Raw genomic sequence first — 18,379 nt, 5'->3', positions numbered from 1 at the left:
TCTTAATTACTTTGATTGCATAATTTAATTCAAATTTCTTAATTTAGACAGCAATTTAATTTTCATTGTATGCAAAAATTATATTTTTAATGTTTAAATTTTAAATTTAGCAAACATTCAAAATTTCAAAAGCAAACATTAGTTAAATTTTAAATTTTAAATATTTAATATGCGAAAACTGTTTTATAATATATTTTGAAATTATATTATTAAATTTTGTCAAAATAAACAGTCAAATTTTAAAAATTTAATAACTAAAAAATTGAACAATAAACAATATATGTTCAAATTTATCATGTTTATTAATTGGTTGAATTACGATCTAGCTCATTAGCCCACCGAGACAAACTAGGTTATACATTTTATTTTTAGGGTTAAAAAATATCAAGCCAATTTAACTTAATCCAATAGACCAATCAAGTCAAATTCAACCAATAAAAATTAGGTCAAAAGTGTACTAGACCTATTTGGTCCAATAATTAAACTTTTAATTATTTTTATTAGATAATTTAATTTAAATTTCTTAAATTTCAAAATACCTAATTTTCACCAGATACAAAAAATATTTTTTAATATATATTTAAAAAATTAAAATTTCAATATTAAATTTATATAAAACTAACATTAGTTAAATTTAATAACTCAAAAAAATTACAATGGATAATATTTAATAATTCAAAAATAATTTTAAATATTTAATAATTAAAAATAAATATTGACAAACTATACATAAATATTGATAGATAAAAAAAATACGAGAAAAATGAGAAGTGAACAAAAAGATTAGGGAGAGAGAGAGGAGAAAGAGAGAGGGAAATAAAAATAAAAAATATATTTAAAAAAAAAAAACAGAAGAAATATTAAAAAAATTACACGAAATCTTAAAATTTTTAATGAAATTGTTAAATTATTAGCGCCATCAAAACTTAAAGTCAATTTAAATTATATCTATAAATATCATATTTCGTTTGGGCAATATATCATATCTTATTCTTTTAAATAATAATAAGTTGATTATTTTCACTTTTCAAAATTTAAATCAACTTAAATCTTAGTTAAAATAAATGAATTAGAACATAATCAGACTAGTTATAATTTAAAATATTTCTTTTTAATTGATGGCTATGCATATAACATTAACTACATTAAGTTCGGAAATTATAAGGCATTTTTCAAGGATATTTTTACAAGACATGCAAGAATATTCCTCAATCACTACTCCTTGACATTTGCTTGCACATACATTTCCATCATTTGTCAACATACCAGAATCAGAAGAGAGTCGAAACTAAGTTCTAAATTTGACATTTAATACTCATATAGTACAATACTAAAGCCTGTAAATCTACTTTGATCTTCCAACTTACAAAAGGAAATTCACAATATGGGCAGAAGAGAAAGAGACTTTGGGGTAACCTGGTCAGGAGTGCTTACAAAATTGAAAAGCTTTCACACTGCTCTGACTGGTTCAAAAAAATAAAAGTAATTTTATACACCTGCAAAGGGAAACATGTATCAATTTGACACAGAAGAACATAATACCATATTGTTAAAAAAACTTCAAGGGAAAACATACCATTGATAAACTAGTACTGGTACAGAAAATAAAGCTAAAAAAATAAATCTTAATCCCAGACCAAAAGACTACATGATAGTTGACCCTAAATAAATATGAACAAATCTAAAAAAGATGAAAGAAAGAGAATCATCCGCTCATCTTTATAAAGTTGCTTACCAACTAACATAGGAATATTGAACTACAACCAACCTCAAACAGTTTCACCATTATATTAACTAATTAAGGTTAAGCAGATATTAACAACTTAATAATAGTCAAAATTCCAATTTTCAGTAGCATATAATAAATTTTGACAGTGGCCCTCATAAATAGAATATAAATGAACTTCTAGGACAGACAGCAAGGAAGTCGTTGAAGCAAATCCACTGAAACATACCTACCATACTTGATGCTGAAGCAGAAGGCTGGATACACATGACATATAAGTTGGGAATTGGGAGAACATAAATTCCATCAGATTTCTCTTTGCCTGCAGCCCATGGGCATCGAATGGAGCAACTGATTACAATTAACTATCACCAAGAGTAGCAATCTGCCCAAGTGCTTGTTTTGCACGAAGCTGTATCAACAAAAGAAAATTTACAAAATGACTTAAAGTACTGCTAAAGACTCGAAAGTAAGCAAATCTAAACTCAAGAATGGTAGTTCAAAATACTAACTAATTTCACCATATTTAATGAAATTATTCCCAAAATACACTTATTTAATTCAAATTTTATTTCCAATGACCCTTTTTATTCTCGTAATATCAACCACATGGCTTTCTAAAAGGAGTATCCCCATTTAAATCAAGTTCCCATAGAATTAAGATCTTTCAATTCCATCAATTAACATGAAGGGTAATTTGGAGAATGAAGATTAAAAGACCTTCACATCCATGCAAGGATCGTTGGCCATCCTCTTTATTTGAGATACAATGCCAACATTATGCAGTTTCACAATCCTATCAATTGCACCGGGACTTGCAAGAGAAGTGAGATTTACTATGATCCAAACAGCAGCTGTGCGTAAAATATTATCAGAGCTCCGTAAAAACCGGCTGAAGAAAGAGTGAGACACATTTTCTGCTTGTGAAAAGAGTAGCTGCATGATGGCATCTTTATGAGTCTCATTTCCGCTTGCAATATTGACGAGTAAGTACATTGCCTGCACAGAAAATAAAAAATAATAACAATCAGCCTGAACTTGAAGAATAAGATTTCAATACAATTGCACTTTTCTTTTTTCATATGCTCATTGCGTTATTTAGTTATTTCCATATTTTCAGGAGAAGAAAAATACTTTGTTAACCCTTTATACTTCCCTTTGAGATTGAATAGGATATTTGAACGAGTCAGATTCAAATAACAACAGACTGTAACAACAGTTTTAATTATTACATTACATAACCTTGAACCAAGTTTAAATGTTTGCTTTATATTATAAATGTCTTGTATCATTCAAACAACATTATTAACATAATCATAATATGTATGATTACATTGGAACATAGATACTAATGTCAATTGTAATGAATGTATTCCACCAATGACTGTCTCAAATGTTATTTTCAACCTGTATCCCAATTCCAAATTTTGAAAATTTTTGCAATTGCCTTCCAACAGCATCCAGTATGATACCACCTCCAGCAAAAGCATATTCAACACAATCCATGCTTCCATCAACAAGATTGCGCATAAGGGTCAGAGCTTGTTCTTGAACAGAAGGCTCAGGATCTGCAGAGTATACAGAATCAATAACAATTTTCTTTGGCTCACACCAATTGATCAGAAAAAATATGCACCGACAATGAAGATCATTACCACAGATAAGGCTAGCTAAAGAAGATACTGTCAACTCCATAAAAATTCCTTCCTTACACATTTTGTCCGCATGAAATACTGTGTTCTTCAAGACACATACAGCATTTAACCGTAAAGATGCATCCATAGACTTTGTCAATTGAACAAGCTCCTTAATACCTCCACATTGCGTGAATGTTGACCTCTGTGGTGTAAAGTCAACCACTATGTTGCCAATAGCACCAAGGGCAGCAACCTGGAAGACAACATAAAAAAAGCTATGCTTGCTAAATTTTAACAAAACTAATGAGGGAAAATCTCTTTGAATATGATCCATAAGTAATAGTATAACTTTTGAAAGAGGGGAAAAATGAAGTGCTGTTGAGAAAAGGTCATACAGGATATAATTAAAGTTAAGCATCAAATTGTCATTAAACATGCATTTCATTTGTGATAACCTCATTTACTTTAGTGCTCAGTAGTTGGAGTTTATTTAACAATACACCAGATCCTCATGTAACACGTCCATTTTTTTACGTAGTTGACATGGTTCAAATATTAAATATAGTCTATTTTGAATGCTTAATTCTGAATATCATATTGTACAGCATTTTAATCCAAAACTAGCACTTTAAGTCAGCTCCCCCTAACTCAGCATCAATTACAATTCATCAAGAGAAATGATAGTTAAGTTAGTTAATTTTAATCAATAATGTTATCAATTTAAACTTTATTCCAAAAATACGCATAAATTAAATAGTTTAAGTAGCAGTTATATTTATTGACATTACATGTAATTAAAGAGATCATTGTTCTCAACAATTAGTGAGTTAAATTATTAATAGGCCAATGGATGCATCTACTTGCACGGAGAATGAGTGCATGTCTTGTTAATAGATTTTACAATAAGTTATAAAAGGAAATTATCAATTAGTACATCAAAAAGTGAGTCTATGTTTCTTATAATTAGGACAAGTATTATCAGACCCAGCTTGGACTGATTTGACCCGGGAACCAGACCCCTAACCGGTCCAAACCACCATTTGGATTAGACATGTCTCAGATCCAGTGAGAATCGGTTGACTTGGATAGATTTTGTGAAAACTGGTGACCAGGTGTGTCACTGTCCTGGCTGGGTCATGCTCTTTTCTCTTTTTTTCCAAAAACTTGAAACGTTGTTTCATTAAAAATAAAGGTACAAATCAGAATCAGCACTGTCTTCGACCTTAGCATTCTGGAATTGGGAACAAGTTTACGAATGAAACCCTATTACACGACTCAGTGCCCCTAGCCGACACGGCAACACGGCCAGCTTTGTCCACCACCATCACCAAACAGCGCTGCCCTGTCCTTGCTCGCCACCGCTGCTTCGTCTGTCATCGACCAGTGCAGCAACACCACTGGTAGCACTGTGCTATGCATCTCTCCTAGTCTGGTTGTCTCTCCATCTGATGTAAGTATTTCTTTAATTACTGCAATGCTAGTGTTATTATTTCCTTATATTGGTCGAAGACAGCGCTGCTTCTGATCTCTATCTTTTTTTTGCCTCAACCTTGTGCTGCACAGTGCACATGACATACTTGTTCTGCCGAATCTGTCCTGGTGCACAGCACACTATTGTCCAGCTGGCTGTTGCACACTTGCAAACATACTTAACTAGTAAACTTCAATGCTGCATATTATATATTCATTGATTTCATTCAGATTATTTATTGGTAGAAATTCACTATTTAATTATATGCTAGCCATATATGGTATAATTAGAGAATAATAATAAAGTAATTTAGTGTGGACTGTGAAGACTCTCATCCAATTCAACATTGCTTGTATATTCGGCTCATATAATAAGATGTAACCTCTTACATATTACAGAGGGATCGTGCTAAAACAGTGACATTCCAATTTTTTTTAGAACTGCTCATGCATCCATTGGAGTTGGCATAGTGGTTAATGTGAACTGTGAATGTGTGGCAACATATTGATAAAATTCACAAAGGTTGTTGATTCACTTGATTGATATTGATCTGTTTTATACTGTTGCATTTATTTAATTGACAGATATTGAAAGTTTGATGTTGTTGCTGTGTTTATTTAATTGCCATGGCCCATGGTCTCTCTTTTACTCTCTATTTATGGAAAATTGATACATATGATATGGATAGCAACGGGGCAAGGCGAGTATGCACTTCACAATACCCGTCCCCATACCCGACGGGAATGGAATTTGTATCCTCATTCCTGTTTCCGTTGGGTATCTAATGTACTAGTACCCACCTAAAAATTAATTAAATATTTTTTAAAAAAATAAAAAACAAAAATTTTAACATATAGTAGTAATTATAAAATTACATTAGTTAAGTTCCATTTGACATAAATTTAAAAGAGTAAAAATTATATAAATGTGAAGTAAATTTTTTAAAAAATAAATTGTTTTAGAAATTTAAAGTGGAAACATGTACGAGACAGATAAGCATATACTCATCCCCATTCCCGTACCAGATTTATTAAATCAGTGATTTAATAAATCGGATATTACCTGTACCTGTATTGAGTCAAACTAGGTATTTCTCAATTTTGTCGGGACAGATTTGAGTATTACCCACAGGTATGGATTTACTTGTCATCCATATACATATTGATACAATTTCCTAAGGTTGTTGATTCACTTGATTGGTATTAATCAATTTTACACTGTTGTGTTTATTTAATTGACAGATATGGAAAGTTTGAAATTGCCTGAATTTGACACCACTTTGACCCTTTGGGCATAAATACATTATTTGTTTTATTATGCTTGTGCTTTTTGGATTTTTAGCTGAGTTTGTCTTGTGAAATTATTGGATTTAACTAAAACTTATCTTTTAATAATGGATTTTAGAACTTATGTTTTGATTATGGATGTTAGAACTTATGTTTTGGTTATGGAAGTTAATTGAGACTTTTTAAGCCTTTAGAACTCTGTTACACCTTCCGAATTATTATTAGGAAAATAATAACAAGTTAATAAGAACTAGACCAACTTAATCCATCAAGCAGTCAAGAAAAAAACCTAATCCTTGAACAACTCAAATTCAAGCATATCTACAATCAATACATGGTGTAAGAGAATAGGATATAGTTATCATCAGAAGAATAACTTGTGCATATTAACCTTAAAATTATAAATGTAATTTGTTTTTTAACCCTCAGTTTCCACAGTTTAAATTTCACTTTAGCATGATTGCTTGGAAGTTTCCTTTCTGCACTTCTCAAGGAAAGAAAGCTACCAAGTACTCGATTTAACTAAAATACAAGAAATAGGAACATGTAAATATCACAAGACGTACTTGGACAGAAGTAGAAGGATCAGATAGAAGCCGAATCAAAGGAGCCATAATCCTTTCATTCATGAAATAACCTGCACTCAAAATCTGAATGGCATTTTATGAGAACTATGCTATACATAACATGAAAGACAGAGTGCCATTAGTCACAAGTTACACACCTTGACTGAGCGAGAGACACTTTTTAAGCAAATACAAGCTGCAGTGCGCACATTTGCATCAGCATGTGTTAAGGCATCAAGTAATATATTTACGACCTGTATTCACAAACAGTGTAGCAGAAATTGCAAGTGGACTTAGTATCTAAGGTCATAGTTTACTGGTATTTTTTTTTCTATTACAAGATTGAGAAGAAACACAAATTGCTTATCATTTACCTGGAAGAAACACAATGCATAAAACACATCAATAAATGTCCAAATTCACTTCCACCCATAATTCAGTATCATGACATCAAGCTAAGTGGTAACCTAATTAGATATCACATGTAAGTTGTTTATGCTGAAAAAGTAAGCGAAGGCCACATTTACACAGAAACTGCAATACCCTTTGAGTAAGTACTACCAGTAAGAAAAATATCTGCCTAATGACACTAACTCGAAAAATTTTAACCATTCAATTGTGTATAAAGCACACCCACTAATGAAAAATAAATAAATCAATCAAAGACAGTTGAAACCCACAGCCTTGATTTCAAGACTGAATCATAAAAAACCCTAAACTGTGGTTGACAGATAAACTAAATTGTTCTGGAAAATAACTGTAGGCACACAGACATGAAAAAATAGTTGCTTCATGCTTGTTTCATGTGCTACAAAATGAAGACAAACCATTACCACATTCACATATCCAAAATTACAATCTGTCACAGAAAAGGAGGGACAAGAAGGGAAAAAACTCAGTAATAACATTCTGTAGAAAGCTACTTTCAAGTCTGTTAGTATTAGAATTTGTAAATCCTAACTACTAATCCTGTCCATTATCTCCAACCACGTATCGCCTGCTACCTTTCATACTTCAACTAATCCCATTGTAAGGTGCTTTAAGAAAAGGTAAGAAATTAAGAACCAAAACTCTAAAGACTTGCTATAGAAACAGCCAATTGCAGTTTTCTTTTTTAATTTCCATTTGTTGAGTCTGAAACAAAGAAGACAATCATATATGATGGCGAAAACTAAAAAACAGTTGCTAGCAACAAATATATGAGATTTACTAGTAGTTTCCATGAAACAACAGACCTGCAATGAAACAAACATAGACCTGCAGCACTCCAATTTTGAGCAAAGATGTGCCAAGGCTAGAAATATCCCTTCGAGGCGTTTGGGATGTAAAGCGCGATTTTGCAAGTGATCGTAGAACTTATCAATAGCATTTGCCTCAAATGCTAACCTCTGCAAATCTTCTTTTTCCGCAACTAAACTTGAAAAAGCAAAGGAAGCATCATCTCCAACTTGACCAGAATCATCAAGGAGCTCAAGTAAAATATATATCAATTTGCTTTTGATTCCTACATCTTGAAGATAGGCAAAAGATGAATTCTTTACACAAATCAGGCACGAGCATGCTAATAACCTTGTTCGAGGATATCTGTCCTTGGTTAATTCGATTACTGAACTCAAAGATCTTCCATTTTGAAGGTCCACAAATTTAGATACAACCTCTGGATTGTTTTTAAGAATTGTGGCAACAGACTCTAAACTAGAATCTCGCTGGCTTAGAGAACCATCAAGAAGGCTAATAAGTTTTTCTAAAGCACCATCAGAGCATAATATTTTTTGTTCATCGCTTGTCTCACAAGAATGAATAACAATGCTTGTACCTAGTCCAGTAAGATTTTCATTCCCACTTTCCAATAGTGAAAGAAGAAAATGTTTGTCTTGCTCTTTAAAAAAATCATACTTTGGAGCTAGTTTTGATTGATAAATCATTCGTAAAGAACGTGCAGCAGCATCCACAACCTGAAATCAAGGCGGAAAAAGTTAATTAGATGGCATCGAAAAAGAAATAAATAAAGAACAGGCATATCGTATATCACAATAATAATTAATGTACAAGGGTTAAGGACAGGTATGTTTTGTTCTACCTACTTCATGCCAACATAGAATAAAAGGCATAAAGAAGTACTGAAAAGTATTCCACATTCAAAGGGTAAAAAACACTGAAATAATAAATGTGCTTCCTGTAACCTCTGTCCATTCGCCCTAGCACTAAAATATGAAAGCAAATAGCTTAAAACAGAATAGATATACAAAGTAGTTATACTTGGCAAATCATGTCCACACCCCTCTGACTGCATTGAACTAGGATGAATGCCTACACACCATCACAACCAATTCATAAAGATTGTAGACGCATTAGATTATAATACACATATTTTCCCCACACAACTTCTGTTTATCATAACTAAATTGACTTTTTGATATTTCATGAAGAGGTTTTGCCAACAAAATGGGGATTCGTCAACACCTCTGGTAATTAGAAGCTGCCACTTCTTCAAATCAAGGATGATTTTACACCATATGTGAAAACTAAAGGAAGAAGTGAAAATCAATGTATATTTGCTTGTATTTGTAAGCAAGTAAAGAGCCAAGCATGCAAGAAGACTGGGTTGCCATTATCCTCAATGAATTTTTCCCTTAAAGAGAAATTCAAAGTGAGACTGCTTTGTCAACAGCTCCAAATGCCCACCACTCGCAGTCAAACAAAAATATAATTTATCTAATCATATGTTGCACTCAAAAATGCTTCATGCAAGGATAGTAAAACATAGGTTACCAGGAGATTAACAACTAGACTCTTCTTTCATTCCAATTCTACCATGCAGAGGAGACAAAGCCAAGTTTCGGCCCTTCCAATTTCTCTACCTATAGGTGAATTATGCAATCACTCTACCGCTCTATTTTTCTATCCCTTTCCATCCCCAATCCATCCTACCATGAATCTCCTAAATTGCATAATCGTGTTCATCACTAAGCAAGAACACACGTAGTTTTTCTTGTCACACTAGTAACAAGTAGTAACAATAAAAAACCTAGCAAGAAAAAGAAAGAATGCATCAACAACTAGCAACTTAACAAAAACACAGAAAGACGAAATTACAACAATCCAAGATGCGTCTACTCTTGAAACTGTAGTTGATTAGTAGATAAGCACATAAACTATTTTCAAGCGAGTTATTCAGTTCCTGAGTAATTTCCAATAGTGCTTCTCGATTTCTTGCAATTGCAATTTCATCTTAAGCAAAACTGTTACGAATGAAAAAGATAATCAATCGAATTGACCTTGTTGTCAGCGGCGGAGAGGAGCCTGATTAAATGAGAATAAGCTCCGGCGTCGAGGACGGCGCGGACGCCGGCGTCGACGCCGCAGGCAAAGCTGCCGAGCGCGGCGGCGGACTGGACGATGAGGCTGGAGCCGGAAGCGGAAGCGGCGTCAGCTTCGGCGAGAGCAGAGGCGAGGGCGGGGACGGCGCCGAGCTTGATGTAGGAGAGCTTTTTGGTGCGGTTTCCGATGATCTGGTTCTTGACCTCTCGAATGGCTTTGAGCTTGATTTCAGTATCGGAGGAGGCGAGGCGGCGGAGGATCAGATCGGCGGAGGGAGGAGTGGCTGGCATGGTGGCGGCGGAGGAGAAGGCGCGGAAACCTTCTCATTCCACGATTGCGATGCCAGAAGAGAGAGATGTTTGTGTTCTTTTATTTCGAATTTTTTTTATTGCTTCTTGTGATAGGATTTAAATAAAGAAAAGGGCGAGTATGTGTCAAGTTTTGGTGAACGGATAATATAATAGATAGATTGGACTGCTGTTGTTCAACCTCGACGGCTGGACCCCATTTCAGAATTTGGAAAATGGCGCCCTTTCTTTCATTTTCCGCTTCTTACAGGTTAAACTTTTATTTTTCATATTTTAAATAAATGAGTCTTGTGTAATTAAAATTCGTATTATTAACTATAAACTATGCGTTTAATTTTAATCACAAATGATATGAGACATAATTTGTATCTCAAATTTTAGTTTACTAATCTCTGAACAACTAAAATAATTAGATTTTTCAAAGATGCATGTTATATTTAGCTGTTGATATACACGTGGAAATAGAGCAATAAATCTATGTTGCAAATTGAAACATGTAAAGATATCCTTCGTAGAGTATATTTGCAGTCTTTAAAAAAATTGCATAAAAATATAACTTGATAATCTTTATCAAATAAAATGACATTATTTTAACAGTAAATCCAGTGAATAAAAAAAATGATCACAGTAAATATAAATATAGATTTAACATTTAAAATGAAGCAGTAATATATAAAACAAATAATACATATTAATAATGTAAAGAAATTTTATATTACTATTTAATTATAAAACATGAATTAATCACCGATAAAATTGATTGATATTTAATACTTATAATATAATTATAAAAGTTACAAAATGTTATTCATGAGTGAGTGTGTGAACTTTAGCAATAATTATTTTAAAAGACATTTATTATGATTTATTTTCTTTTTATTGGTTGATGATATAATTTTTTTAAAAATAATAATGTAAAAAAATAAACTCTAAAAAAATCAATCGTTAAGATTTTATAATTTCATACTTCTCAAAATGCTTAATATTTAAAATATAAATAACAACATAATTCTAATACATTTTTTATGAAAAATAATATAATAACACAAACAAAAGATATTTATTTATAAATCAAGTCCATGAATGGGTGTCGACTATCGTGTAGAAGAAATTTTTTTTTTCTTCTGATAACCATTGGAACGCCAAATGTGCATTGGAATTTGCTTTTTTTTTTATTTCCCCCTTTGTAAACTCGGTTCTACCTTCGTAAATATTATGTATTGCAAGGTGGGACCGTGGAAGGTAAAACTTTCAATTCAGTAATGTATTGCTCAGGATAAACCACATTTAAAAATTAAATAAATAAATAAAAACATTATTGCATAAATGTTATGAAGAAATGACGTGAGAGAAACTATACTAAATTATTTTACAATTAGAAAGAAGCAAGAGTTTTTCTTGCAACAGCTAGGAATTCTGCTAAACGTAAAAGCAATATATATCAAAACTAAACAACAAATAAACTATTGTGACGCTTGACACAGCATCACCGAGAAGAAAATTTAGAAACCAAAATTGCAGGCCTGAATGAACTCTAATTCATAGTCAACATACTTTGCCCAAAGTGGCTTGAATTGAGTCATTGCAATGTCAAGCCAAGGTTTCATGTTACCGTTGAAATGCACCACTGCTGCATTCTTAATCTCATCCATGCCGATGCTTGGGTTATAGCCAAGTCCCAAAACATGCCATGACTTATCCATTGGCTTTGTTGTCGAGTAATATGTGATTAGACCTGGTGGCAATGTTCCTAATTTCCATAGTGTCCGGTTCTCGTTCTGCAGCAACATGAGCACACCGTGTTAAAAATGAAATGATACAAGCTCAACATAAAAAATAAAAATGATTGGAAATGAAATAAGTTGATGAGAATTAGACCATAACATACAGGGTTGTTATTTCTATTAGTTTCTTAGTATGCAGCCTCTAGCAACTCTGCTAGTGATGCAATGATTAACATAACAATATCAACAGGCATCAATTAATGTCAAATGGGGTTAATGATAATTTAATACCTGGGGTTGCATGTTACAATATGTTGTTTGAGAATGCAAAATACTTGAGAACTGAAGAGTTGTGGTAAAATAATAAAAGTCTTACCAGATTCTGCCAGTAATGATATTCTTCTGTGCATTTTTCCCTTCTCCAGGCATCCAAATCAAAGAAATTCATTCCATAAGCCCATGCACAAGCCTTTGGACTAAATTTTGCTTTAATCAAGGGGTGGGAGAAATTCATGTACTGTGCATATCTATGAAATGACCCAAAACATGTTTCTACAGCTCCATTCACCTTGCCATCCATATCAATCTTCCATAGCCCAGTAAGGTCCTTCTGAACCACTATGTCATCATCCAAAAACAAAATTTTATGCAACTTTGGATACATTTCTGGCAAGTAGAACCTCAAATGGTTCAATATTGACAAATATTTGGGATTCCTAAACTTCATATTAGTTGTGTCCTTTGTAGCATTCTCAAGTTTGTTCTCAAAGTAAAATCTCTGCAGGTTAGCAGACTCCAATTGTCGAAGGACAGGCACATAAGAAGAATTCAGAAACTTGTAATCCTCCACTGCCTTAACCTCAATGTGTGCACCATTATAATCCTTCAACTTAAACATTACTTGCATTGCTCCAAGGTTCATCTTATCAGTCACAACATGAAACACGTGCTTCCACGGCTCCTTCGCATTCTTCATTGCCGAATTGACCACAACAGATGCTGCAAGGACATTATCTGAGAACAAGGCATAGTGGTACAGGTTAGGATCTTCAACTTCTGGAGGTGTAGGCTTCCCCTCGTCAGAATACTTCTCAGGATGGGCAATCCTTTCTTCCATCAACCTCATGGAGAGACAATGCAAGCTCTTTGGAATTGACTTAGCAGCAATGAGGCTTGAGAAAGCTCCCTGCTTCTTTGCCTTGGATAACTGCTCATTCACTGAAAAAATTGTATCCTTCAACTTCTGAATCTTGAGCTGGTTATCGAAGGACTCCTTTGCTTCGCCGATCACCTGGCGTGTGGTTTTAATGCGCTCCTTCACTTCCTTCTCCAGTTGGCGAACCACAGATTCATCAACAGGGGATGCATCGTTGCTGAAAAGAGTCCTGTATTGAGGTTTGCTCATTAGATTCAAGAAGTTGTGCGATAGTTCTGCAAAAATCCTAACAAGCTTTGAGCTCTCAAGCTTGAGCTTGCGTGCATAGGAAGCATACACCAGAGCCAAAGAGCGATGATCATCAGCTTGCTTACGTATCTGGTCCAAGTGAGGCTTAAGGGGATCCGTTTTCAAAGCAAGAATTGATCTCTTTGTTGACTCAAATCCATGGGCAACACCACCATCAGAACCCTAGTTCACCAACACAATAGCATATTAGTAACCCCAGCTTCATCAAATCTTTTCCGTTTCTCAGGAAAAAAAAAAAAGTTCAAAGAAAATAACAAACTTTTTCCCTTCCCAGTAGTGACATTTCCATTGAAAATTTCCCATACTACAAGAACAAATCAAAACAAAACCTTTTTGTTTCCCAAGAAAATTAACAAGGCTAGTTTAAGAGCACAACAACTATATTTTTCCTTTCTCATGCAAAAAAATTATAAAAAAAAACTAGCAATTTTTTTCCCTTTCTAGTAGTGACATTTCAATTGGAAATGTCCCGGACTAAAAGAACAAATCAAAACAAAACAAACCACGTTTGTCTCACGAGAAAATTAGCACGCATCAAGCCTAGTTCAAAAGTACAACAACAAATTAGTCTAGCTCCATCAAATTTCTGTACTTTTCAAGATTAGAAAAAACCCAAAAAAAAAAAATCATTTCTAGTAACATTGCCATCTCTATTCCTTGAAGAAGAAAAAAAATAGCACGCAACTGGATTCGAACAGGATCAAATCCCGACCCATTTGAATCCCGACAATAAGATCCAAAACTAACCCCACCCCAACATTTTTTCTTCAGATTAAACTAACCCAAGATACAAAAAAAAAACAGAAATCGATAGATTGAAGAAAATATGTATGTTCCGCGGGAAAAATCGCAAAGGGAAAAAAAATAATAATAATAATGATGATGGGGTTGAAAATTCACTAAGCAAAAATGAAAGGTTACCGTGTGCTTGGAAGAATAAGAATGCGTAGCGGAGAGGAAAGGCAGAGCGAAGAGAATGCAGAAGGTGATGGAGATAGCAGAAGCGGGGAGTGTGGAAGTTGGTTTCCTGGAACGTGGAAATACATTATTCATCATTTTGGTGAGTGAATCACAGAGAGTGATGATCTATTGTTTGATTCGGAAAAAACAACACATTACTCCCACAACTCAACTCAGATTTTCTCTTTCACCCCATTCTTCGCACATATCTCACAAATTTTAGTTGAGTTTAACTCGAATTCCGGTTATTTATTTGAAAGAACAAAAGTTATTTTTTTTGGTGAAAAAAAAAACAAATAATAATAGACATGTATTTATTTAATTTTGAGAAACCCTAGCTTATTTGACTGAGCATGAGTTGTAAAACTCCTGATAATGAGTTCGCTTATGGATAGAAAAAAATTTCAGAAGCTTTTTGAGGATTTGGGAAGAAGTTAAGCAATTATTAGTTGGCATGGCAGTTATAAATTTTAAATAAAAGAACAACGATTAAATAAAGAGCTTAATTTTTATAAATTATTGAATATTAATGAAAACAATCCATTGTTAATTAATAAAACTAATAAATTTAATATAACATTGTATTTGAGTTTTATCTCATGCACAGGGTAAAAATACATGAAAGAGTCTTTTAGACTTAAAAAATCAATTATTTAAATAAAATTATATATATATATAAGATTATTATATTATATTTATTATAATGTATTAAAAAATTACAAAAATATTTTTTTAAAATAACTTATTATACATATGTTAGATAAGACTTTAAAAATTCATGATTTATATCGTATATGTAAGTCAAATTCAATATTTGTAAAATTTAATATATTTATCTTCATTTTTATCTTGATATTAAATTGTTATAAAATATTTTTTAAATAATTTTTTTTTAATTAGATCCTTAAACAAGTTAGTATTACATGTTACGGAAGTTTGTCGATTTTTTTTTTTTTATGTTAGTGACTACTCTAGTATCACAATATATGTTTTTTTTCTTAATTTCTAACTATCTATAAGTAATATATATATATATATATATATGAATATATATTTTTAGCAAATTTTCTTTTAATGTGCGATAATCTATGGTGATTTTTATACTTAATAATTTAAATATTATTGAATAATTATATATACAATATTTAGATATATGCATAATATTATATATATATATATATATATATATATATATGTGTGTGTGTGTGCGTATGTACAATTTCAACAATAATTGAAAGAAAACATAACATTATATAAGTATAAAAATATGTATAATAATTTAGTATTGAAAAAAAAAAGTTGTCAATCAAGCAACACAACTAACAATCAATTACATTAGGGTAGCTCAAAAGTCACCACAGTAATCATCGAACATGGCTTCAAAAGCATCGCTTCCAACCTAATCTTATATTGCTCTCATATAAATATGATTGTCATAGTCCAACTACAAAGAAATATGCAAAGTTGATATTGAGAGAATAAGCATATATCAAGTATCGAAGTAAATACAAATATATTACCAAATACTCATATGTGAACCACACAACATAACACCTCAACATGACATTCAACAACTTTGAAAGGTAGACAATAATCTTAACTTACACCAATAATCATGCCATTCAACAACAAATCCACGTAGCATATGAACTATACCAAAATTTGACATATTATACGCATAACACCTCAATTACATACACCGTCATATATTTAATTACAAAAATCTTCTATAATAAAGGTGAATAGTTTAAGTTATTTAATTCTACTGAACCAACACAATATTTTTGCTCCTGTTAGATCAATGGTCAACTTGGATATCAATCCATGATAACATGATTTCTCATATTTCGTCACTTAAATTAGGAAGTCTATTATTTTTTTTAGGGTAAAACAGTTTCAGTGTGAGTCTACTACGACAACAACTTGTATAACTAAGTCATCTATGAAATTAGCCCATTGACTACCCTAAAAATACTATACCTTCCAATACTTATTAAGGGATTTTGGTCTTCAATCTTATACCTTACTTGATTTAGTCACTTGTAATTAGTATAACTCAACTTAAACCTTATATTGTGCTCATTTATAGTTGATATACTTCGGCCTTGCTCCATACCGCATCAACTAAAGTTCTATAGGAGACTTAACTATTCGCTTCAAGAATCAACTACTCAACGAGAGTTTTCAACATTTAGGCTCATAGAACACCAACACAACATCCTCACAATGAGATATCAAACTTTCTAAATATATGCACTCACCTAATCTCGAGTCAATCAACAGAACATGTGTTAATGCCTCAAGCATTCTCAACACCATCGTTTTACCAATACAATAATAGAACCATTTATGTACATTATCTCAAATCACCGTATAAAAGAAAAAAAAAACATATATCAACACATAACATATAATAAATTTAACTAACATATACATCTTCACCATTTTTATAAAGAAAACAATACATTTATATAAGGTAAACCCACACTTGACGTCATTTTCCCTACTATCGACATCATTGAGACAAAAAGCTCTCAGACTCATCCATGCCCAACTCTATTAAACTCCCGTCTGACGTGATTGAAGCAAATAACCTCCCATGACCTCTATTGCAATCATGCCTAATCTGACTAAGCCCACACCTAACCCCATTATAAGTAGAGAACTTATGTCTGACTCGCACTCAACATCATTAAACCAACGTTCAACATCATATAGGTTGGCTGTTTTTGTCTTAATCATGTTAACACCACTCAATTTGGGCACGACATCACCAAATCAAAGGGTTTTCTCTCTCACCCATATCTGATGTCATTCAACCCATGTTTGGCGTGACAAAGTCAAAGAACTTCCTTCTACTCACGCCCAACACCATTAGTCCTACACCCAACATCAATGAGGCAAAAAGTCTTTAACTTGTTTTATGGTCGTTACCTTGAAGTTGTGCCTGGGGATGATGGTTAAATATGCACTTAACAGAATCACGAAATTAATTAATCCACCTGAAACTCAAAAGATTCCAAGCATGCATTGCAACAATTCATACATATTCATCATCAACAACTCACTTTCGCACCCAATAAACAACATGCAACAACAAATATGATAGAATCACCACATTTCACATCCACAAGCTCAAAATGCCAAAACACAACAAGCAACAAATCCCACCTTAAATTCACCCATGTAACCATGAATTTGACGAAATCTAGACACAACGACTCAACAAATCAACATGAATTATAGTTTTAGCTCCCCTTACTTTAGAATCAAAGAGAAACGATAAAAGAAAAGAAAAAAAACGGTGAATCAAAGCTAACACCAAAGCTTTGCATCAACTCAAATTCTCAACTTATGAAACTTACAATCATCAATCAACAACAATAACTTTTAGAAAAAGAATATTGTAAGCACTCGAAGGTTAGTACAGGAAAGAATTTCTCATTGATTTCAAAGCACATCTCTTTAATTCATTTCTTTAGATTTTTTTAAAAATAAACTTGTGAAACTCAAATATTATAGAAAATCTTACATATTTTTTTCTTATAATCAAATTGAATATTTATCTAGAAAAACTATTAAATACCTTAAACTCATAAGAATTTTTTGAAATCTAAAAATTTATCATAACAAATTATTGCAACACAATTATCGATAAAAATCAACGATAATTAAAAAATTGCACGGTATTACATAATGCCTTAGAAAAACACAAAATTAGGAGACGCTTTCTACGATTTTTTGGTTTGTCGAAAGAACTTTAATCTCTCTCTCTCTCTCGAATCTCTCTCTCTCTCGAATCACAGGGGTCCATACTTCATACCAAGGTTACGGCTATAATTAATAATCAATTAAATTCTTCCCAATTCCTTTTCCCCATAATAAATTACAAGGTGACAAAATTAAATTAAATTC

The 18,379-nt window shown here is 32.4% G+C and overlaps 2 protein-coding genes across 3 annotated transcripts; both read right to left on the bottom strand.

Moving 5' to 3' along the window:
* Positions 1 to 1,202: 1,202 nt before the first annotated feature.
* Positions 1,203 to 10,442, bottom strand: LOC109808867 (uncharacterized). Of its 2 annotated transcripts, none has more exons than XM_020372036.3 (9): positions 9,965 to 10,442; positions 7,922 to 8,641; positions 6,845 to 6,940; positions 6,687 to 6,770; positions 3,382 to 3,616; positions 3,134 to 3,294; positions 2,447 to 2,725; positions 1,956 to 2,138; positions 1,203 to 1,496 (listed from the first exon to the last, which is right to left on the bottom strand). In XM_020372036.3, exons 1-8 carry the CDS (start codon positions 10,295 to 10,297, stop codon positions 2,088 to 2,090), a joined length of 1,959 nt encoding a protein of 652 aa, XP_020227625.1. In that variant the 5' UTR covers positions 10,298 to 10,442; the 3' UTR covers positions 1,203 to 1,496; positions 1,956 to 2,087. The 2 variants fall into 2 exon arrangements, with proteins under 2 accessions (XP_020227625.1, XP_020227633.1); XM_020372044.3 differs by having other exon boundaries at positions 1,960 to 2,138.
* Positions 10,443 to 11,582: 1,140 nt separating this feature from the next.
* Positions 11,583 to 14,837, bottom strand: LOC109804782 (galacturonosyltransferase 8). The gene is made up of 3 exons (XM_020366632.3): positions 14,426 to 14,837; positions 12,416 to 13,666; positions 11,583 to 12,093 (listed from the first exon to the last, which is right to left on the bottom strand). The coding sequence occupies exons 1-3, from the start codon at positions 14,558 to 14,560 to the stop codon at positions 11,818 to 11,820; spliced, it is 1,662 nt and encodes a 553-aa protein (XP_020222221.1). The 5' UTR covers positions 14,561 to 14,837; the 3' UTR covers positions 11,583 to 11,817.
* Between the last annotated feature and the right edge of the window lie 3,542 nt (positions 14,838 to 18,379).

The sequence above is a fragment of the Cajanus cajan genome, chromosome 9 (assembly GCF_000230855.2).
Source record: "Cajanus cajan strain Asha chromosome 9, NIPB_CcT2T_4, whole genome shotgun sequence".
Taxonomy (NCBI): Eukaryota; Viridiplantae; Streptophyta; class Magnoliopsida; order Fabales; family Fabaceae; genus Cajanus; species Cajanus cajan.
Note: the sequence above shows the minus strand (reverse complement) of the source record. Positions and strands in the feature narration are given on the sequence as shown.

Coding starts and splice junctions, on each gene's coding strand:
- LOC109808867 (XM_020372036.3), bottom strand. CDS start 10,297: ATGCCAGCCACTCCTCCCTCCGCCGATCTGATCCTCCGCCGCCTCGCC. Junction 8,642..9,964: donor TCTCCGCCGCTGACAACAAG/GTCAATTCGATT, acceptor CCTTGATTTCAG/GTTGTGGATGCTGCTGCACG. Junction 3,617..6,686: donor ATCCTTCTACTTCTGTCCAA/GTACGTCTTGTG, acceptor GTTGTCTTCCAG/GTTGCTGCCCTTGGTGCTAT.
- LOC109804782 (XM_020366632.3), bottom strand. CDS start 14,560: ATGATGAATAATGTATTTCCACGTTCCAGGAAACCAACTTCCACACTC. Junction 13,667..14,425: donor CTTATTCTTCCAAGCACACG/GTAACCTTTCAT, acceptor TTGGTGAACTAG/GGTTCTGATGGTGGTGTTGC. Junction 12,094..12,415: donor ATCATTACTGGCAGAATCTG/GTAAGACTTTTA, acceptor ATGTTGCTGCAG/AACGAGAACCGGACACTATG.